We start from the raw sequence: 22,004 nt of genomic DNA, 5'->3' as shown, positions 1-22,004 counted from the left end.
GTATGATTATGGGGAATGTAAATCAGCCTAATAGATATACAGTATGATCATGGGGAATGTAAAGCAGCCTAATAGATATACAGTATGATCATGGGGAATGTAAAGCAGCCTAATAGATATACAGTATGATTATGAGGAATGTAAAGGGTCACAGAGATATACAGTATGATCATGGGAAATGTAAAGCAGCCTAATATATATACAGTATGATCATGGGGAATGTAAAGCAGCCTAATAGATATACAGTATGATTATGGGGAATGTAAAGCAGCCTAATATATATACAGTATGATTATGGGGAATGTAAAGCAGCCTAATAGATATACAGTATGATCATGGGGAATGTAAAGCAGCCTAATAGATATACAGTATGATTATGGGGAATGTAAAGCAGCCTAATATATATACAGTATGATTATGGGGAATGTAAAGCAGCCTAATAGATATACAGTATGATTATGGGGAATGTAAAGCAGCCTAATAGATATACAGTATGATTATGGGGAATGTAAAGCAGCCTAATAGATATACAGTATGATTATGAGGAATGTAAAGGGTCACAGAGATATACAGTATGATTATGAGGAATGTAAGGGGTCACAGAGATATACAGTATGATTATGGGGAATGTAAAGCAGCCTAATAGATATACAGTATGATTATGGGGAATGTAAAGCAGCCTAATAGATATACAGTATGATTATGGGGAATGTAAAGCAGCCTAATAGATATACAGTATGATTATGGGGAATGTAAAGCAGCCTAATAGATATACAGTATGATTATGAGGAATGTAAAGGGTCACAGAGATATACAGTATGATTATGGGGAATGTAAAGCAGCCTAATAGATATACAGTATGATTATGGGGAATGTAAAGCAGCCTAATAGATATACAGTATGATTATGGGGAATGTAAAGCAGCCTAATATATATACAGTATGATTATGGGGAATGTAAAGCAGCCTAATAGATATATAGTATGATTATGAGGAATGTAAAGCAGCCTAATAAATATACAGTATGATTATGGGGAATGTAAAGCAGCCTAATAGATATACAGTATGATTATGGGGAATGTAAAGCAGCCTAATAGATATACAGTATGATTATGGGGAATGTAAAGCAGCCTAATAAATATACAGTATGATTATGGGGAATGTAAAGCAGCCTAATAGATATACAGTATGATTATGGGGAATGTAAAGCAGCCTAATAGATATACAGTATGATTATGGGGAATGTAAAGCAGCCTAATAAATATACAGTATGATTATGGGGAATGTAAAGCAGCCTAATATCAGGACTAAGTTTTAAAGGAGCCGTACACACAGGGGGTCTCTTCACTTCATTAACACATTGATAACATCCCAAATGGAACCCTAATCCCTATGTAGTGCACCACAGGGCTCTGGTCTAAAGTAGCGCACTATGTAGGGAATAGGGTGCCGTTTGGGACGCATTCTTCTTATGTGATGTAGATTCTGTTAGGCCATGTCCTAGGTTGACTCTTCTCTTGGTATGGGTGGCACGTTCTCTTCATCTTGTGAGGTTTTAGCAAACTGACAAGATCTTAGCTAATGGCTAGCTTTTTGTGGACGTCCACGTCAGCGTTCGCCCTAGAGGGGACATGTGATACCACCCAAGCTCACCCAAACCAATACACAAACTCAGTGTGATGTCACTCAACGCCAGGAACAAACCGTTAGCATCGAAGGGCTTCCTTTAAAAGGCTTTTAGTGGACTGTCCTTAGATGTTACAGTACATACCTGAACTATGTATCGCCTCAACTTTAACCTTTCAGTAGCAACTCACTGTTGGTTTAGGGACACGTAGACAGCTCTATATACAGTATGGGCTTCTGTAGTAAAGGATCCGCGTAAATCACCTGAGGAACTGGGACGTTGTCAACTACTGTGTCCCAAATTGGATCCTATTCCCTATATAGTGCACTACTTTAGACCAGAGTCCTATGGGACCCTATTCCCTATATAGTGCACTACTTTAGACCAGAGCCCTATGGGACCCTATTCCCTATATAGTGCACTACTTTAGACCAGAGCCCTATGGGACCCTATTCCCTATATATAGTGCACTACATTTGACCAGAGCCCTATGGAACCCTATTCCCTATATATAGTGCACTACATTTGACCGGAGCCCTATGGAACCCTATTCCCTATATATAGTGCACTACATTTGACCGGAGCCCTATGGAACCCTATTCCCTATATATAGTGCACTACATTTGACCGGAGCCCTGGCTAAAAGTAGTGGACTAAATATGGAATAGGATGCCATTTGGGACGCACAGTGTGTCTGAACCTCTTATCTTATAAGACCCAGTCTAAATTGTGAAAGTATCATTATTTAGCTAATAAGGAGGGGGCACATGTGGAAATAATGGGCCGGCGTGTTTGAAATTCCCGGGCCGATATCTGGTCCCAGTCCGCCCTTTATGTCACCCCAAAAAAGACGACATAAAATAGATAATCTTGTATGTAAAATTTGAACAATTGTGTAATTTAATACTAAAACAATTGCTCAGAGAAAAAGATCTCAAAAAGATGGGGGTAGAAATGATTGGAATTCCTGTTTTCAATACTCCAATACCCTCCACTAGCGAATATGACAACACTGACTCTTTTTCTAAAATGTTTTATGAGATTGGAGAACACATTGGGAGGGATTTTAGACCGTTCCCCCATACAGAATCTTTCCAGATCCTTGATATCCTTCCTCTGTTCTTATTGACTGACCCTCTTCAAATCAAACCACAGGTTTTTAATGGGGTTCAAGTCCAGAGACTGAGATGGCCATTGTAAAATGTTGATTTTGTGGTCAACCATTTCTTTGTTGATTTTGGGGTTATTGTCTTGCTGGATGATCCTCTTGTGGCCAAGTGTCTAATGGCAGAGGAAACCAGGTATTGGGTTTAAATGTCCTGGTACTTCGTAAAGTTCATGATGCCGTTGACCTTTTAAAAATAAACATATTAAACAAGGCAAGCCAGTTAAGAACAAACTCTTATTTGTTCTTAACTGGCCTACCCTAGACAACGTTGGGACAATTGTGCGCCACCCTGTAGGACTCCCAATCAGTCAGATGTGACACAGCCTGGATTCAAACCAGGAACTGTAGTGACACCTCTTGTACTGAGATTCAGCATCTTAGACCACTGCACCACTTAGGATCTTTAACAAAGGGCTCTAGAACCAGTGGAAGCAACACAGCAACATACCGTCAAAGCTTCCCCACTGTGTTGTACAGTAAGGATGAGGTATTTTCAGCATATGCATTGTCCCCACCGTTGGTGTGCGTGACCAAAGACCTCTGTATCTTAATGTCATGTGACCACAGCATCGCTTCCAATCCAAGTGCCAACGCCGTTTAGCGTTTAACTCCAGGCGGTGCTGTGGTCACATGACGTGAAAATAGAGCTCTATGGCCACGCAAACCAATGGTGAGGTTTGGCCTTTCGGGAGAGAGAGAGAAAAAAATATATATATGTAGAAATGGGCTCTGGTCAAAATTAGATCTATCTTTGGCAAATTACAGGAGTGGCAAGGACTGGAATGTAATAGTTAAACAGAGACGGAAACCAAGCTAACTGCGTACCAAATGGTGCCCTCATTTAAAAACTGTGTCTCCAAGAAGAACGTAGATAAAACAGGCTATTAGGTTTAATGATGATTATCAACAGCATTCTCAGTCAAATTGGTTCCATTGGGGCCTCCCGGGTGGCGCAGTGGTCTAGGGCACTGCATCGCAGTGTGCCACCGGAGACCCTGGGTATCGAGCCCAGGCTTTGTCGCAGCCGGCCGCGACCTTGTTAAGGTCCTAAGTGGTGCAGTGGTCTAAGACGCTGCATCTCAGTACAAGAGGTGTCACTACAGTTCCTGGTTCAAGTCTAGGCTGTATCACATCTAGCCGAGATTGGGTGTCCTACTGGGTGACGCATCATTGGCTTCGTGTTGTCCGGGTTAGGGAGGGTTTGCCCGGTAGGGATATCCTTGTCTCATCGCGCACTAGTGACTCCTGTGCCGGGCGGCTGGCTTCCGGGTTGACAGTGGAAGAATAGGTCTAATGGTTTGGTCCCAAATCTCACTCAAAGAAGGAATTTGATATGCAATATTCTGACTGAACCTTTAGTGATGATGAAAAAACGAGGTTAATCTCAGAGTGTTTGATCCATTGACAGTAGAACTGTTATAAGTTTGACCGCAGTCTTTGTAGGTCTCTCCGTTCACCTGATGTGCTACCCTGTCCCAGACCTGCTGTTTTCAACTCTCTAGAGACAGTAGGAGTGGCAGAGATACTCTGAATGATCGGCTATGAAAAGCCAACTGACATTTACTCCTGTGGTACTGATATGTTGCACACTCTACAACCATTGTTGGTTGCTGTTTGGGGTTTTAGGCTGGGTTTCTGTACAGCACTGTGAGATATCAGCTGATTTAAGAACGGCTTTATAAATGAATTTGATTCGATTTTTGATTTGATTTTATTTAAATAGAAGGGAATTGAATACACAGTCTGATGGGGCTCTCCGAGTGTTGGATTCACAGAGTAACAGGAAGATGGTCTGATCCAACTCGGCTCTACCTCCCTCCCTTTCTCTCTGCGGGAAAAGTGTTTTACAGGGCTTAATAATGAAGCCTTTGTTATAAAGCCCTGATGTATCTCTGAGTCACTCTTAAGACACCATACAATGAAACCATTGGAGACTAGGCCAAAAATGCACCGACGCAGGAATAACAGACTCTACGGATGGAAGAAGTATAGAAATTAAATAACTCTTCTAGAATTCAATTCTATTATTCTAGAAATCATTCTGTTCTAGAAGTCATTCAATTCTATTATTCTAGAAATCATTCTGTTCTAGAAGTCATTCAATTCTATTATTCTAGAATTCATTCTGTTCTAGAAGTCATTCAATTCTATTATTCTAGAAATCATTCTGTTCTAGAAGTCATTCAATTCTATTATTCTAGAAATCATTCTGTTCTAGAAGTCATTCAATTCTATTATTCTAGAAATCATTCTGTTCTAGAAGTCATTCAATTCTATTATTCTAGAATTCATTCTGTTCTAGAAGTCATTCAATTCTATTATTCTAGAAATCATTCTGTTCTAGAAGACATTCTAATTCCCCTTTCTAATTCAAGCAGTGATGAACCATGTAAACTCTCTACGGCCCACAGCCTACAGCCTACGGATTTGAACCGTCGTAAAGAACCTCTCTCTACATCAAAGTGGGAGTTGTCTGGTTAGAAAGACAGTCGTTTGAACAGAAGGCGAGATGAGAATGATTCTTACTGGACAGACATTTCTCGAAGACCATTTCCCCCACACCTGTTCAGAGGGTTAACAACAACAACAAAAAACACTGCACTTTTATCACCAAAAAAAAAAAAGAATATCACTGTCTACAATTTTCATCATATTATAATTTCATCATCTCCCTAGCAACATATGGCCTGTGTTGAAAGGATGTGCTGATGTTGCCGTTTCCTGTTCCTGCTTGGTGGCCAGGTGGGGGTCCTAGGGGGGCGGTGCTAGTCAACTTGCTGAACACATTAGGAGGCCTTGCACCACTTGTTATAGCCACACGTCTCTATCTCTCCCTCTTGCTTTCTCTCTCTTGCTCTCTCTCTCTCTGCCTCTCTGTCTCTCTACTTCTCTCTCTCTGTCTCTCTCTCTCTTTCTCCCTCTTCTCTATGTCTCTTTTTCTCTCAACCCCCCCAGCAACACCAGATCAACCCACAAACAGACTCCTACAGTAGTCACCATACTTTAACCCACAAACAGACTCCTACAGTAGTCACTGTACTTTAACCCACAAACAGACTCCTACAGTAGTCACCATACTTTAACCCACAAACAGACTCCTACAGTAGTCACCATACTTTAACCCACAAACAGACTCCTACAGTAGTCACTGTACTTTAACCCACAAACAGACTCCTACAGTAGTCACCATACTTTAACCCACAAACAGACTCCTACAGTAGTCACCATACTTTAACCCACAAACAGACTCCTACAGTAGTCACCATACTTTAACCCACAAACAGACTCCTACAGTAGTCACCATACTTTAACCCACAAACAGACTCCTACAGTAGTCACCATACTTTAACCCACAAACAGACTCCTACAGTAGTCACTGTACTTTAACCCACAAACAGACTCCTACAGTAGTCACCATACTTTAACCCACAAACAGACTCCTACAGTAGTCACCATACTTTAACCCACAAACAGACTCCTACAGTAGTCACCATACTTTAACCCACAAACAGACTCCTACAGTAGTCACTGTACTTTAACCCACAGAACAAATAAAAGTCAATTTACGAGGTAAAACTTCACAAGAAGTTAAAATTCTCTCCCTTTGAGAAAATATCCCATAAAACCTCAAAGTCTCTCCGGCTTGTCTGTATTGTCCCAAGTACTGAGCTAATGGGGCGGCAGTTGGGCCAGTAACCAACCCGAAAGGTCGCTGGTTCGAATCCCCGAGCCGGGCAAGCTAAAAAAAAATCTGTTGTTTTGCCCTTGAGCAAGGCAGTTAACCCCCAAACACTCCCCTTCACCCCCCCCCCCCCCCTCCCTTCACCCCTCAGAGGGGTTGCGGAACACACGTTTGGGTTGAATGCGTTCAGTTGTGCAACTGAAGAAAAGCAAAAAGAAAAGAATGATGCTCGACCAAAGGCCTCTCTGTGAGCTGCTGCAGTCCTGCATACCTCCAGGCCTTATTTATTCCAGATGTGTTGAGTTGGCCTGGAGTTGCCTCCCCTTCGTCTTCCTCCTTTCCTTCCAAACCACCTCCACACAGAAGCGCTCCAAAAAGAAGAAAAAAACAGGCAATATCCCAAAACCATTAAAGCCTCAATATAAAAAAAACCATGCAGGGCCTTTGAAAAGCAGCACATCTTTCAGAGGAGGTGGTAGAAACCTAAGTGTGACTAGTTTGAGACATCTTGAATACAGCCATCGCTACCTATCATTCCAACCCCTTATACAGAATTCTAAACCACATTCTATATAATGATAAAGGACAGATACCCAACTACAGAAGTTTTTTTTTAAAAGAAGGGATTTGTCTACAGTGTTACAAGTCCCAGTCCCCATAGCAGTTATAGGATATCCACTAGAACATCTCGTCATAGACATGTTGTCTTGTCTAAACTAACAATTCTCACACCTCTGAACGCCAGTCCTCTATCTTCCTGTCTCCCGTCAGGTCGTCTTGATATACTGTCTGTCTGAGTCCCAAATAGCACCCAATTCCCCATATAATAACGTTACTTTTGACCACAGTTCTAGGGAATAGGGTGCCATTTGAAATACACATCTGGTCTCTGAGACGTTTGATACAAGCTGTTTACCACAGCAGCAACACAGCTCTCAAACTAACCCGAACAGAAGGGAAAAACCATTGACTCTTGTCTTCGGTTGTTTCTTTGGGACACTTTCAGTGTTGGATTGCTCAGTGTTAAAATACCATTTGGATGAAGCCATAAAGGTAATGTCTCCTCTTTACGGTATTAAAACAAAACGGAATTTAAGCACATTCTGGAAGCATCTATATTACATACTCTTTTCCACGATGCTTTCCTACAAAAGAGGGGTGCTCTCTACCTTTTGTGATTAACATCTAAATTCCTACTTTTTGGGCTTTAGGCTCTGTGGCTTTTTGGGCTTTAGGCTCTGTGGCTTTTTGGGCTTTAGGCTCTGTGGCTTTTTGGGCTTTAGGCTCTGTGGCTTTTTGGGCTTTAGGCTCTGTGGCTTTTTGGGCTTTAGGCTCTGTGGCTTTTTGGGCTTTAGGCTCTGTGGCTTTTTGGCCTTTAGGCTCTGTGGCTTTTTGGCCTTTAGGCTCTGTGGCTTTTTGGGCTTTAGGCTCTGTGGCTTTTTGGGCTTTAGGCTCTGTGGCTTTTTGGCCTTTAGGCTCTGTGGCTTTTTGGCCTTTAGGCTCTGTGGCTTTTTGGCCTTTAGGCTCTGTGGCTTTTTGGGCTTTAGGCTCTGTGGCTTTTTGGCCTTTAGGCTCTGTGGCTTTTTGGCCTTTAGGCTCTGTGGCTTTTTGGCCTTTAGGCTCTGTGGCTTTTGGGCTTTAGGCTCTGTGGCTTTTTGGCCTTTAGGCTCTGTGGCTTTTTGGGCTTTAGGCTCTGTGGCTTTTTTTGGCCTTTAGGCTCTGTGGCTTTTGGGCTTTAGGCTCTGTGGCTTTTTGGGCTTTAGGCTCTGTGGCTTTTTTTTGGCCTTTAGGCTCTGTGGCTTTTTGGCCTTTAGGCTCTGTGGCTTTTTGGGCTTTAGGCTCTGTGGCTTTTTGGGCTTTAGGCTCTGTGGCTTTTTGGGCTTTAGGCTCTGTGGCTTTTTGGGCTTTAGGCTCTGTGGCTTTTTGGGCTTTAGGCTCTGTGGCTTTTTGGGCTTTAGGCTCTGTGGCTTTTTGGCCTTTAGGCTCTGTGGCTTTTGGGCTTTAGGCTCTGTGGCTTTTTGGCCTTTAGGCTCTGTGGCTTTTGGGCTTTAGGCTCTGTGGCTTTTTGGGCTTTAGGCTCTGTGGCTTTTTTTTTTGGGCTTTAGGCTCTGTGGCTTTTTGGGCTTTAGGCTCTGTGGCTTTTTGGGCTTTAGGCTCTGTGGCTTTTTGGCCTTTAGGCTCTGTGGCTTTTTGGGCTTTATGCTCTGTGGCTTTTTGGGCTTTAGGCTCTGTGGCTTTTGGGCTTTAGGCTCTGTGGCTTTTTGGGCTTTAGGCTCTGTGGCTTTTTGGGCTTTAGGCTCTGTGGCTTTTTGGCCTTTAGGCTCTGTGGCTTTTTGGGCTTTAGGCTCTGTGGCTTTTTGGCCTTTAGGCTCTGTGGCTTTTGGGCTTTAGGCTCTGTGGCTTTTTGGCCTTTAGGCTCTGTGGCTTTTTGGCCTTTAGGCTCTGTGGCTTTGGGCTTTAGGCTCTGTGGCTTTTGGCCTTTAGGCTCTGTGGCTTTTTGGGCTTTAGGCTCTGTGGCTTTTTGGGCTTTAGGCTCTGTGGCTTTTTGGCCTTTAGGCTCTGTGGCTTTTTGGCCTTTAGGCTCTGTGGCTTTTTGGGCTTTAGGCTCTGTGGCTTTTTGGGCTTTAGGCTCTGTGGCTTTTTGGCCTTTAGGCTCTGTGGCTTTTTGGCCTTTAGGCTCTGTGGCTTTTTGGCCTTTAGGCTCTGTGGCTTTTTGGGCTTTAGGCTCTGTGGCTTTTTGGGCTTTAGGCTCTGTGGCTTTTTGGGCTTTAGGCTCTGTGGCTTTTTGGGCTTTAGGCTCTGTGGCTTTTTGGCCTTTAGGCTCTGTGGCTTTTTGGCCTTTAGGCTCTGTGGCTTTTTGGCCTTTAGGCTCTGTGGCTTTTTGGGCTTTAGGCTCTGTGGCTTTTTGGGCTTTAGGCTCTGTGGCTTTTTGGCCTTTAGGCTCTGTGGCTTTTTGGCCTTTAGGCTCTGTGGCTTGTTGGGCTCTTTGGGTTGGTGTATCTAACGTGTTGGGGTGTAGGCTATATGTCTCTGTGCTGTTTCTTGTCACCACCATCTATCCAGAGTTGGCAGCATAAGTGACAATTACAGTGTCCTGGAAAGCCTGTAAATGTTTGCTAGTCACATCATGCAATTCTGGTCTGTTTAAACATCACACAGAGGAGGAGGAGGAGGAGGAGGACGAGGAGGAGGAGGAGAGATGGGCGATGAAGGGCAAGCCATGCCTGTGTGGTAGTGAGATATTCCATTATGGATGGGTATCTAGTTCAACAGGCTATCTGGAATAATGTCAAATGGGATTGTGAGGGGTGGGTGGAGTTTTAGGAGGAGGGGTGGGTGGAGGTTTAGGGGGAGGGGTGGGTGGGTGGATGTTTAGGGGGAGGGGCGGGGCGGATGGAGTTTTAGGGGAGGGTGGGGCGGGTGGAGTTTTAGGGGGAGGGTGCGTGGAGGTTTAGGGGGAGGGGTGGGTGGAGGTTTAGGGGGAGGGGTGGGTGGAGTTTTAGGGAGGGTGGGTGGAGGTTTAGGGGGAGGGGTGGGTGGGTGGATGTTTAGGGGGAGGGGCGGGGCGGGTGGAGTTTTAGGGGGAGGGGGTGGGGCGGGTGGAGTTTTAGGGGGAGGGGTGGGTGGAGGTTTAGGGGGAGGGGTGGGTGGAGGTTTAGAGGGAGGGGTGGGTGGAGGTTTAGAGGGAGGGGTGGGTGGACAGGACACTCCAAACACTGAAACTCTCCAGACATAAAGAAAAGCAGTCTGGGTCGTGGAAGTTGGGGGCACCAATTCATAGATCAGCTGACAGCTCACAGACTGACATCTCACCCAAGATGGCTCGCTTTGTAAAGGGGCTTTTACAGTCCCACGAATCATCACCCAGGTGGGTGCTACAGTTCAGTAGTGGGCGATCCAGCCTACCTACGAAGGAGGAGGAGGAGGAGGAGGAGGAAGAGGAGCTGTAAACATTGATGACGATGAGGTGCCGATGAAGAGATCTGTGACTTGTCTGTCAGATGTTTCAACCTCCATTCCTCATAAGATACTAACCTTCAGAACTGCCTATAATCTAAAGCTGTGATCGACCATCATCCAGGAACTGTGGGAAGTGAAGACTATATAGTGGTCAGCAGTAGGAAACACAGTTTCTCCACTCTACCCTGGTTACCACTAAGCCCAATAAGTCTCCACTCTACCCTGGTTACCACTAAGCCCAATAACTCTCCACTCTACCCTGGTTACCACTAAGCCCAATAACTATCCACTCTACCCTGGTTACCACTAAGCCCAATAACTATCCACTCTACCCTGGTTACCACTAAGCCCAATAACTCTCCACTCTACCCTGGTTACCACTAAGCCCAATAAGTCTCCACTCTACCCTGGTTACCACTAAGCCCAATAACTCTCCACTCTACCCTGGTTACCACTAAGCCCAATAACTCTCCACTCTACCCTGGTTACCACTAAGCCCAATAAGTCTCCACTCTACCCTGGTTACCACTAAGCCCAATAACTCTCCACTCTACCCTGGTTACCACTAAGCCCAATAACTCTCCACTCTACCCTGGTTACCACTAAGCCCAATAAGTCTCCACTCTACCCTGGTTACCACTAAGCCCAATAAGTCTCCACTCTACCCTGGTTACCACTAAGCCCAATAACTCTCCACTCTACCCTGGTTACCACTAAGCCCAATAACTCTCCACTCTACCCTGGTTACCACTAAGCACAATAACTCTCCACTCTACCCTGGTTACCACTAAGCCCAATAACTCTCCACTCTACCCTGGTTACCACTAAGCCCAATAACTCTCCACTCTACCCTGGTTACCACTAAGCCCAATAACTCTCCACTCTACCCTGGTTACCACTAAGCCCAATAACTCTCCACTCTACCCTGGTTACCACTAAGCCCAATAACTCTCCACTCTACCCTGGTTACCACTAAGCCCAATAACTCTCCACTCTACCCTGGTTACCACTAAGCCCAATAAGTCTCCACTCTACCCTGGTTACCACTAAGCCCAATAACTCTCCACTCTACCCTGGTTACCACTAAGCCCAATAAGTCTCCACTCTACCCTGGTTACCACTAAGCCCAATACTCTCCACTCTACCCTGGTTACCACTAACTCTATCCACCTGGTTACCACTAAGCCCAATTAGTCTCCACTCTACCCTGGTTACCACTAAGCCCAATAACTCTCCACTCTACCCTGGTTACCACTAAGCCCAATAACTATCCACTCTACCCCGGTTACCACTAAGCCCAATAAGTCTCCACTCTACCCTGGTTACCACTAAGCCCAATAAGTCTCCACTCTACCCTGGTTACCACTAAGCCCAATAACTATCCACTCTACCCTGGTTACCACTAAGCCCAATGAGTCTCCACTCTACCCTGGTTACCACTAAGCCCAATAACTCTCCACTCTACTCTGGTTACCACTAAGCCCAATAACTCTCCACTCTACTCTGGTTTAATAACTCCACTCTACCCTGGTTACCACTAAGCCCAATGAGTCTCCACTCTACCCTGGTTACCACTAAGCCCAATAAGTCTCCACTCTACCCTGGTTACCACTAAGCCCAATAACTCTCCACTCTACCCTGGTTACCACTAAGCCCAATAACTCTCCACTCTACCCTGGTTACCACTAAGCCCAATAACTCTCCACTCTACACTGGTTACCACTAAGCCCAATAACTCTCCACTCTACCCTGGTTACCACTAAGCCCAATAACTCTCCACTCTACCCTGGTTACCACTAAGCCCAATAACTATCCACTCTACCCTGGTTACCACTAAGCCCAATAACTCTCCACTCTACCCTGGTTACCACTAAGCCCAATAAGTCTCCACTCTACCCTGGTTACCACTAAGACCAATAAGTCTCCACTCTACCCTGGTTACCACTAAGCCCAATAAGTCTTTCACTCTACCATGGTTACCACTAAGCCCAATGAGTCTCCACTCTACCATGGTTACCACTAAGCCCAATGAGTCTCCACTCTACCCTGGTTACCACTAAGCCCAATAAGTCTCCACTCTACCATGGTTACCACTAAGCCCAATGAGTCTCCACTCTACCTGGTTACCACTAAGCCCAATAAGTCTCCACTCTACCCTGGTTACCACTAAGCCCAATAACTCTCCACTCTACCCTGGTTACCACTAAGCCCAATAACTATCCACTCTACCCTGGTTACCACTAAGCCCAATAACTCTCCACTCTACCCTGGTTACCACTAAGCCCAATAACTCTCCACTACCCTGGTTACCACTAAGCCCAATAACTCTCCACTCTACCCTGGTTACCACTAAGCCCAATAACTCTCCACTCTACCCTGGTTACCACTAAGCCCAATAACTCTCCACTCTACCCTGGTTACCACTAAGCCCAATAACTCTCCACTCTACCCTGGTTACCACTAAGCCCAATAACTCTCCACTCTACCCTGGTTACCACTAAGCCCAATAAGTCTCCACTCTACCCTGGTTACCACTAAGCCCAATAACTCTCCACTCTACCCTGGTTACCACTAAGCCCAATAACTCTCCACTCTACCCTGGTTACCACTAAGCCCAATAACTCTCCACTCTACCCTGGTTACCACTAAGCCCAATAACTCTCCACTCTACCCTGGTTACCACTAAGCCCAATAACTCTCCACTCTACCCTGGTTACCACTAAGCCCAATAAGTCTCCACTCTACCCTGGTTACCACTAAGCCCAATAACTCTCCACTCTACCCTGGTTACCACTAAGCCCAATAACTCTCCACTCTACCCTGGTTACCACTAAGCCCAATAACTCTCCACTCTACCCTGGTTACCACTAAGCCCAATAACTCTCCACTCTACCCTGGTTACCACTAAGCCCAATAACTCTCCACTCTACCCTGGTTACCACTAAGCCCAATAACTCTCCACTCTACCCTGGTTACCACTAAGCCCAATAACTCTCCACTCTACCCTGGTCCACCACTGGTTAAGCCCAATAAGTCTCCACTCTACCCTGGTTACCACTAAGCCCAATAACTCCACTCTACCTGGTTACCACTAAGCCCAATAATCCACTCTACCCTGGTTACCACTAAGCCCAATAACTCTCCACTCTACCCTGGTTACCACTAAGCCCAATAACTCTCCACTCTACTCTGGTTACCACTAAGCCCAATAACTATCCACTCTACCCTGGTTACCACTAAGCCCAATAACTCTCCACTCTAACCCTGGTTACCACTAAGCCCAATAAGTCTCCACTCTACCCTGGTTACCACTAAGCCCAATAACTCTCCACTCTACCCTGGTTACCACTCTACCCTGGTTACCACTAAGTTACCCAACCCTGGTTACCACTAAGCCCAATAAGTCTCCACCCTCTACCACTGGTTACCACTAAGCCCAATAACTCTCCACTCTACCCTGGTTACCACTAAGCCCAATAACTCTCCACTCTACCCTGGTTACCACTAAGCCCAATAACTATCCACTCTACCCTGGTTACCACTAAGCCCAATAACTCTCCACTCTACCCTGGTTACCACTAAGCCCAATAAGTCTCCACTCTACCCTGGTTACCACTAAGACCAATAAGTCTCCACTCTACCCTGGTTACCACTAAGCCCAATAAGTCTTTCACTCTACCATGGTTACCACTAAGCCCAATGAGTCTCCACTCTACCCCTGGTTACCACTAAGCCCAATAAGTCTCCACTCTACCCTGGTTACCACTAAGCCCAATAAGTCTCCACTCTACCATGGTTACCACTAAGCCTAATGAGTCTCCACTCTACCCCGGTTACCACTAAGCCCAATAACTATCCACTCTACCCTGGTTACCACTAAGCCCAATAACTCTCCACTCTACCCTGGTTACCACTAAGCCCAATAACTATCCACTCTACCCTGGTTACCACTAAGCCCAATAACTATCCACTCTACCCTGGTTACCACTAAGCCCAATAACTCTCCACTCTACCCTGGTTACCACTAAGCCCAATAAGTCTCCACTCTACCCTGGTTACCACTAAGCCCAATAACTCTCCACTCTACCCTGGTTACCACTAAGCCCAATAACTCTCCACTCTACCCTGGTTACCACTAAGCCCAATAAGTCTCCACTCTACCCTGGTTACCACTAAGCCCAATAACTCTCCACTCTACCCTGGTTACCACTAAGCCCAATAACTCTCCACTCTACCCTGGTTACCACTAAGCCCAATAAGTCTCCACTCTACCCTGGTTACCACTAAGCCCAATAACTCTCCACTCTACCCTGGTTACCACTAAGCCCAATAACTCTCCACTCTACCCTGGTTACCACTAAGCCCAATAACTCTCCACTCTACCCTGGTTACCACTAAGCCCAATAACTCACTCTTCTGGTTACCACTAAGCCCAATAACTCTCCACTCCCTGGTTACCACTAAGCCCAATAACTCTCCACTCTACCCTGGTTACCACTAAGCCCAATAACTCTCCACTCTACCCTGGTTACCACTAAGCCCAATAAGTCTCCACTCTACCCTGGTTACCACTAAGCCCAATAACTCTCCACTCTACCCTGGTTACCACTAAGCCCAATAACTCTCCACTCTACCCTGGTTACCACTAAGCCCAATAACTCTCCACTCTACACTGGTTACCACTAAGCCCAATAACTCTCCACTCTACCCTGGTTACCACTAAGCCCAATAACTCTCCACTCTACCCTGGTTACCACTAAGCCCAATAACTCTCCACTCTACCCCTGGTTACCACTAAGCCCAATAACTCTCCACTCTACCCTGGTTACCACTAAGCCCAATAACTCTCCACTCTACCCTGGTTACCACTAAGCCCAATAACTATCCACTCTACCCTGGTTACCACTAAGCCCAATAACTCTCCACTCTACCCTGGTTACCACTAAGCCCAATAAGTCTCCACTCTACCCTGGTTACCACTAAGACCAATAAGTCTCCACTCTACCCTGGTTACCACTAAGCCCAATAAGTCTTTCACTCTACCATGGTTACCACTAAGCCCAATGAGTCTCCACTCTACCATGGTTACCACTAAGCCCAATGAGTCTCCACTCTACCCTGGTTACCACTAAGCCCAATAAGTCTCCACTCTACCATGGTTACCACTAAGCCTAATGAGTCTCCACTCTACCCCGGTTACCACTAAGCCCAATAACTATCCACTCTACCCTGGTTACCACTAAGCCCAATAACTCTCCACTCTACCCTGGTTACCACTAAGCCCAACTATACTCTACCCTGGTTACCACTAAGCCCAATAACTATCCACTCTACCCTGGTTACCACTAAGCCCAATAACTCTCCACTCTACCCTGGTTACCACTAGCCCACTACTCTACCCTGGTTACCACTAAGCCCAATAACTCTCCACTCTACCCTGGTTACCACTAAGCCCAATAACTCTCCACTCTACCCTGGTTACCACTAAGCCCAATAAGTCTCCACTCTACCCTGGTTACCACTAAGCCCAATAACTCTCCACTCTACCCTGGTTACCACTAAGCCCAATAACTCTCCACTCTACCCTGGTTACCACTAAGCCCAATAACTCTCCACTCTACCCTGGTTACCACTAAGCCCAATAACTCTCCACTCTACCCTGGTTACCACTAAGCCCAATAACTCTCCACTCTACCCTGGTTACCACTAAGCCCAATAACTCTCCACTCTACCCGGTTACCACTAAGCCCAATAAACTCTACCCTGGTTACCACTAAGCCCAATAACTATCCACTCTACTCCCTGGTTACCACTAAGCCCAATAAGTCTCCACTCTACCCTGGTTACCACTAAGCCCAATTAGTCTCCACTCTACCCTGGTTACCACTAAGCCCAATAACTCTCCACTCTACCCTGGTTACCACTAAGCCCAATAACTCTCCACTCTACCCTGGTTACCACTAAGCCCAATAAGTCTCCACTCTACCCTGGTTACCACTAAGCCCAATAACTCTCCACTCTACCCTGGTTACCACTAAGCCCAATAACTCTCCACTCTACCCTGGTTACCACTAAGCCCAATAACTCTCCACTCTACCCTGGTTACCACTAAGCCCAATAACTCTCCACTCTACCCTGGTTACCACTAAGCCCAATCCAAGTCTAAGCCCAATAAGTCTCCACTCTACCCTGGTTACCACTAAGCCCAATAACTCTCCACTCTACTCTGGTTACCACTAAGCCCAATAACTATCCACTCTACCCTGGTTACCACTAAGCCCAATGAGTCTCCACTCTACCCTGGTTACCACTAAGCCCAATAAGTCTCCACTCTACCCTGGTTACCACTAAGCCCAATAACTATCCACTCTACCCTGGTTACCACTAAGCCCAATGAGTCTCCACTCTACCCTGGTTACCACTAAGCCCAATAACTCTCCACTCTACTCTGGTTACCACTAAGCCCAATAACTCTCCACTCTACTCTGGTTACCACTAAGCCCAATAACTATCCACTCTACCCTGGTTACCACTAAGCCCAATGAGTCTCCACTCTACCCTGGTTACCACTAAGCCCAATAAGTCTCCACTCTACCCTGGTTACCACTAAGCCCAATAACTCTCCACTCTACCCTGGTTACCACTAAGCCCAATAACTCTCCACTCTACCCTGGTTACCACTAAGCCCAATAACTCTCCACTCTACACTGGTTACCACTAAGCCCAATAACTCTCCACTCTACCCTGGTTACCACTAAGCCCAATAACTCTCCACTCTACCCTGGTTACCACTAAGCCCAATAACTATCCACTCTACCCTGGTTACCACTAAGCCCAATAACTCTCCACTCTACCCTGGTTACCACTAAGCCCAATAAGTCTCCACTCTACCCTGGTTACCACTAAGACCAATAAGTCTCCACTCTACCCTGGTTACCACTAAGCCCAATAAGTCTTTCACTCTACCATGGTTACCACTAAGCCCAATGAGTCTCCACTCTACCATGGTTACCACTAAGCCCAATGAGTCTCCACTCTACCCTGGTTACCACTAAGCCCAATAAGTCTCCACTCTACCATGGTTACCACTAAGCCTAATGAGTCTCCACTCTACCCCGGTTACCACTAAGCCCAATAACTATCCACTCTACCCTGGTTACCACTAAGCCCAATAACTCTCCACTCTACCCTGGTTACCACTAAGCCCAATAACTATCCACTCTACCCTGGTTACCACTAAGCCCAATAACTATCCACTCTACCCTGGTTACCACTAAGCCCAATAACTCTCCACTCTACCCTGGTTACCACTAAGCCCAATAAGTCTCCACTCTACCCTGGTTACCACTAAGCCCAATAACTCTCCACTCTACCCTGGTTACCACTAAGCCCAATAACTCTCCACTCTACCCTGGTTACCACTAAGCCCAATAAGTCTCCACTCTACCCTGGTTACCACTAAGCCCAATAACTCTCCACTCTACCCTGGTTACCACTAAGCCCAATAACTCTCACTAAGCCCAATAACTCCACTCTACCCTGGTTACCACTAAGCCCAATAAGTCTCCACTCTACCCTGGTTACCACTAAGCCCAATAACTCTCCACTCTACCCTGGTTACCACTAAGCCCAATAACTCTCCACTCTACCCTGGTTACCACTAAGCCCAATAACTCTCCACTCTACCCTGGTTACCACTAAGCCCAATGAGTCTCCACTCTTCTCTGGTTACCACTAAGCCCAATAACTCTCCACTCTACCCTGGTTACCACTAAGCCCAATAACTCTCCACTCTACCCTGGTTACCACTAAGCCCAATGAGTCTCCACTCTACCCTGGTTACCACTAAGCCCAATAACTCTCCACTCTACCCTGGTTACCACTAAGCCCAATAACTATCCACTCTACCCTGGTTACCACTAAGCGCAATAACTCTCCACTCTACCCTGGTTACCACTAAGCCCAATAACTATCCACTCTACCCTGGTTACCACTAAGCCCAATAACTCTCCACTCTACCCTGGTTACCACTAAGCCCAATAACTATCCACTCTACCCTGGTTACCACTAAGCCCAATAAGGGGCGTTGATGGAGAGTTCTCTCCTCTGCCAGATCGCTACATTTGTTTTATTAAATCGTTTCTACTTAATGAATATCACAATATAAAATAATTATATTATTATTAAAATACTTTGCACTCTCTCATCTAAATCATTTATCCATGGTTCTGCTCTTGATATTGACTTGCTACCTTAGCTCACAATATCAAAGTAAAGAAAACAGAATCAACACATATATAACATCAGAAACACACCAAATATGAATGTCATAATATCCACAATCAAGAGAAATAAGCGATCATCTTGATCCAGATATAGGCTAATTTAAAGGGGGTGGATGGGGGGAGGGGGCTCTTTCCATCAACGCCCCTTATTGGGCTTAGTGGTAACCAGGGAAGAGTGGAGTTATTGGGCTTAGTGGTTACCAGGGTAGAGTGGAGAAACTGTGTTTCCTACTGCTGGTCACTATATCGTCTTCCCTCCCACGTTATAGAGAGAGCATCGCCTCACGGGCTACAGTACTACCTATACCCAGCAGCATAGTATCTTATGGAACAACAGTGCCTCATACCGTTTGTGTTGAGAGTCTATGAATCATTTAAAAATATTCTGAAACCAAATAGGAAAATAACCCCAAAGAATAGGCAGGCAAAAGGGCTGAACTGCTAAAGAATGCTAAACGCACGTCGGGGATGTCACGGTGGCATAGCTTATTATTGACATATGTCAATAGTTTGGAAGAGAGCAGTTAAAATGTATAAACATCTTATTAGCCATAACGGTCAGATCATTATTGTGTAACATCAATTGATTTCACGTTTCAAAACCAGCATATAGTTCCACTTAATAATTAATGTGTGGAAGGTTATCCTACCTTAGTCTCAGTTTTAATAAACCACCGAGCACCTATGGCTGCTGTACAATCAGCCAAACTGTCTAAACTCACGCGTAAAAAGTGGTTGCCTTCCCTATTACGCGGTTCCATTGAAGATAGCTGGGATAGACATATCAATAGTCTGACGTTACCTATCACAACAACCCAAAACGCGCAGCTCTCCAGTGGCTACACGATTTTATAGCCAAGGTGTGAGAATGCTACCTCAACCATATATGGAATCCTTCTCCCGATAGCCGTGTCCACACACACCTAGCGGACCACAGGGGCAAACAAAGCCTAGTTGTCTGGCTAAACCCTTTAAAACATTCGCCGGAGAGCGTCCTGGGCGCACTTTTAGTTGCGTAGTGTACTACCACAACAGCATGACACGTACAGAACCGCGGGCGAGACGTTATTTTTGGGGGGAATCACGCTGCGATCTGGAGAGGAGACGACAGCACCTGTATGAATGCTGCTGGGGTTTACCGCGGACGGGATGGAAAAGGCTTGGAAGTAGCCTACCTGGTGGATTTCAAATCGCTATTTAGGTTAAGGATAACGGAAATGGGTGGCATTGGCATTCTTTGGAATATTCTTATATTCGATCATGGATACGCACGTGGTGACACATAAGTCGTGCATTTTAGACAGTGTCATGATATTAGTTAGCTCAATTTTTCTTTCAGTTGGCTGTCAACCTCAGAAGCACAGCGCAGTGATTGTGGAAGTGGCCCTATAGATGCGCTCTCATCACTTGATAAGTCAAACCTTGGGGGGGGGCAGGGATGCCCCTGTCTGTCCCCAAGAAACACCAGGGAGAGTTTGCCATGTGAACGGTTCAGAAACGCGTTCTCCAACGATAGTTCCTTACCTGCTTTAACATTGACGGCTTGCAGAAGGAAAGTGATAGTGACGATGGTGGTTAGAGTGGGGTCCCACAGCCACCTTTTCGTTTTCCACCTTGTGGACCATCTTTTCATCTCCATTGTCACTCACTCAGCTACTCAAAGCTCCTAAAGAAAAAAAAACGGGCGACTTTTCAGTACAAAATGTAGGTCCTTTTCCTTCCACAAATACAGAAAAAGGACAGAGTTGTTGTTGGTAATTTCAGTTACTACAACAAAGCCATAAGTGCAAAACGGTACTGTTTTTTCTTTAGAGCCAAACTGGGCCCTCCTGCTCCTCTCTCCCTCAGCCCCAGCCCTTAGACTGAAGGTGTTTGGGCTTTTAGGAAAAAAACGGAGACCATTCGATTCCACGAGAGCCGGGCGTGGGAGGAAACTGACAGTTGGAAAATGTTCCGTTTAGCGAATCACGGGCTGGAAAGTTGTCTTCAATCCCGCCCATAAACTGTCAGTCAAGACTGGCCAGAGGTCCTTGGTTACGGCAGGCGTCAGGAGTCGCATCATTTATTCTTCAGATATCATATTGTCATATGGAGAGAAACGGAGTGAGAGAGGTGGAGACAATGATGCGTAACAACGCTATAATAACGCAATGGGCTATCTAGAGTCAGATAACAGATCATTTCTACCTTCCCCTGGTGCTATTGGGCTTTCTTTATAATCTAATTAAATCAAATATATTTTTATGGCAGTAATCTAAGTAAATAGCCTAATTAAAAAATACATTATTTAACCAAAACTATAAAATAATCTAAATGATGACTTTAATCATAATAGTTTTAATAGTCATCACCTGATTGTAGACAAAGGATGAAGCTCTACTTAAAATGTATAGCTGGAGCGTTTTTGGCTGCTAATGTATTTTAAACCTGAGGGGTGGAGAATCATCAGTTATTCCAGAAATGTCTTGAATCCATGAGAAATTAGAAAACAAATGAAAAGGCTAAATACCCAACAAGATGCCCAAACTGTGATACGAAAAGCTTTATTAGTCCAAATGAAAATGTTTTCCAGATTGTAAAAGCTTTCTATCAAAGACACCTTCTTTTCAAATAAATACACTTTGGGAAGCAAGCTGAGTAGAAGGCTGAAAATAGTTATTTCAAAAAACAGGATTGGAACTGAGAGTGGAGACAGGTGGTAGTTATAGAACACTGGAACAGAGAGTGGAGACAGGTGGTAGTTATAGAACACTGGAACAGAGAGTGGAGACAGGTGGTAGTTATAGAACACTGGAACAGAGAGTGGAGACAGGTGGTAGTTATAGAACACTGGAACAGAGAGTGGAGACAGGTGGTAGTTATAGAACACTGGAACAGAGAGTGGAGACAGGTGGTAGTTATAGAACACTGGAACAGAGAGTGGAGACAGGTGGTAGTTATAGAACACTGGAACAGAGAGTGGAGACAGGTGGTAGTTATAGAACACTGGAACAGAGAGTGGAGACAGGTGGTAGTTATAGAACACTGGAACAGAGAGTGGAGACAGGTGGTAGTTATAGAACACTGGAACAGAGAGTGGAGACAGGTGGTAGTTATAGAACACTGGAACAGAGAGTGGAGACAGGTGGTAGTTATAGAACACTGGAACTGAGAGTGGAGACAGGTGGTAGTTATAGAACACTGGAACAGAGAGTGGAGACAGGTGGTAGTTATAGAACACTGGAACAGAGAGTGGAGACAGGTGGTAGTTATAGAACACTGGAACAGAGAGTGGAGACAGGTG

General features: G+C 45.4%; 1 protein-coding gene across 1 annotated transcript in view; it reads right to left on the bottom strand.

The window, feature by feature from the left end:
• LOC115114042 (collagen alpha-1(XI) chain-like) overlaps nucleotides 1-20,602 on the bottom strand; it is a 193,322-nt gene extending 172,720 nt beyond the window's left edge. Inside the window, exon 1 of the mRNA XM_065013638.1 lies at nucleotides 20,246-20,602. Coding sequence (XP_064869710.1) covers nucleotides 20,246-20,360 — 115 coding nt within the window. The 5' untranslated portion in view covers nucleotides 20,361-20,602. The remainder of the gene's footprint in view (nucleotides 1-20,245) is intronic.
• Between the last annotated feature and the right edge of the window lie 1,402 nt (nucleotides 20,603-22,004).

Source organism: Oncorhynchus nerka, linkage group LG9b (genome assembly GCF_034236695.1).
Source record: "Oncorhynchus nerka isolate Pitt River linkage group LG9b, Oner_Uvic_2.0, whole genome shotgun sequence".
NCBI classification, from domain to species: Eukaryota; Metazoa; Chordata; class Actinopteri; order Salmoniformes; family Salmonidae; genus Oncorhynchus; species Oncorhynchus nerka.
Note: the sequence above shows the minus strand (reverse complement) of the source record. Positions and strands in the feature narration are given on the sequence as shown.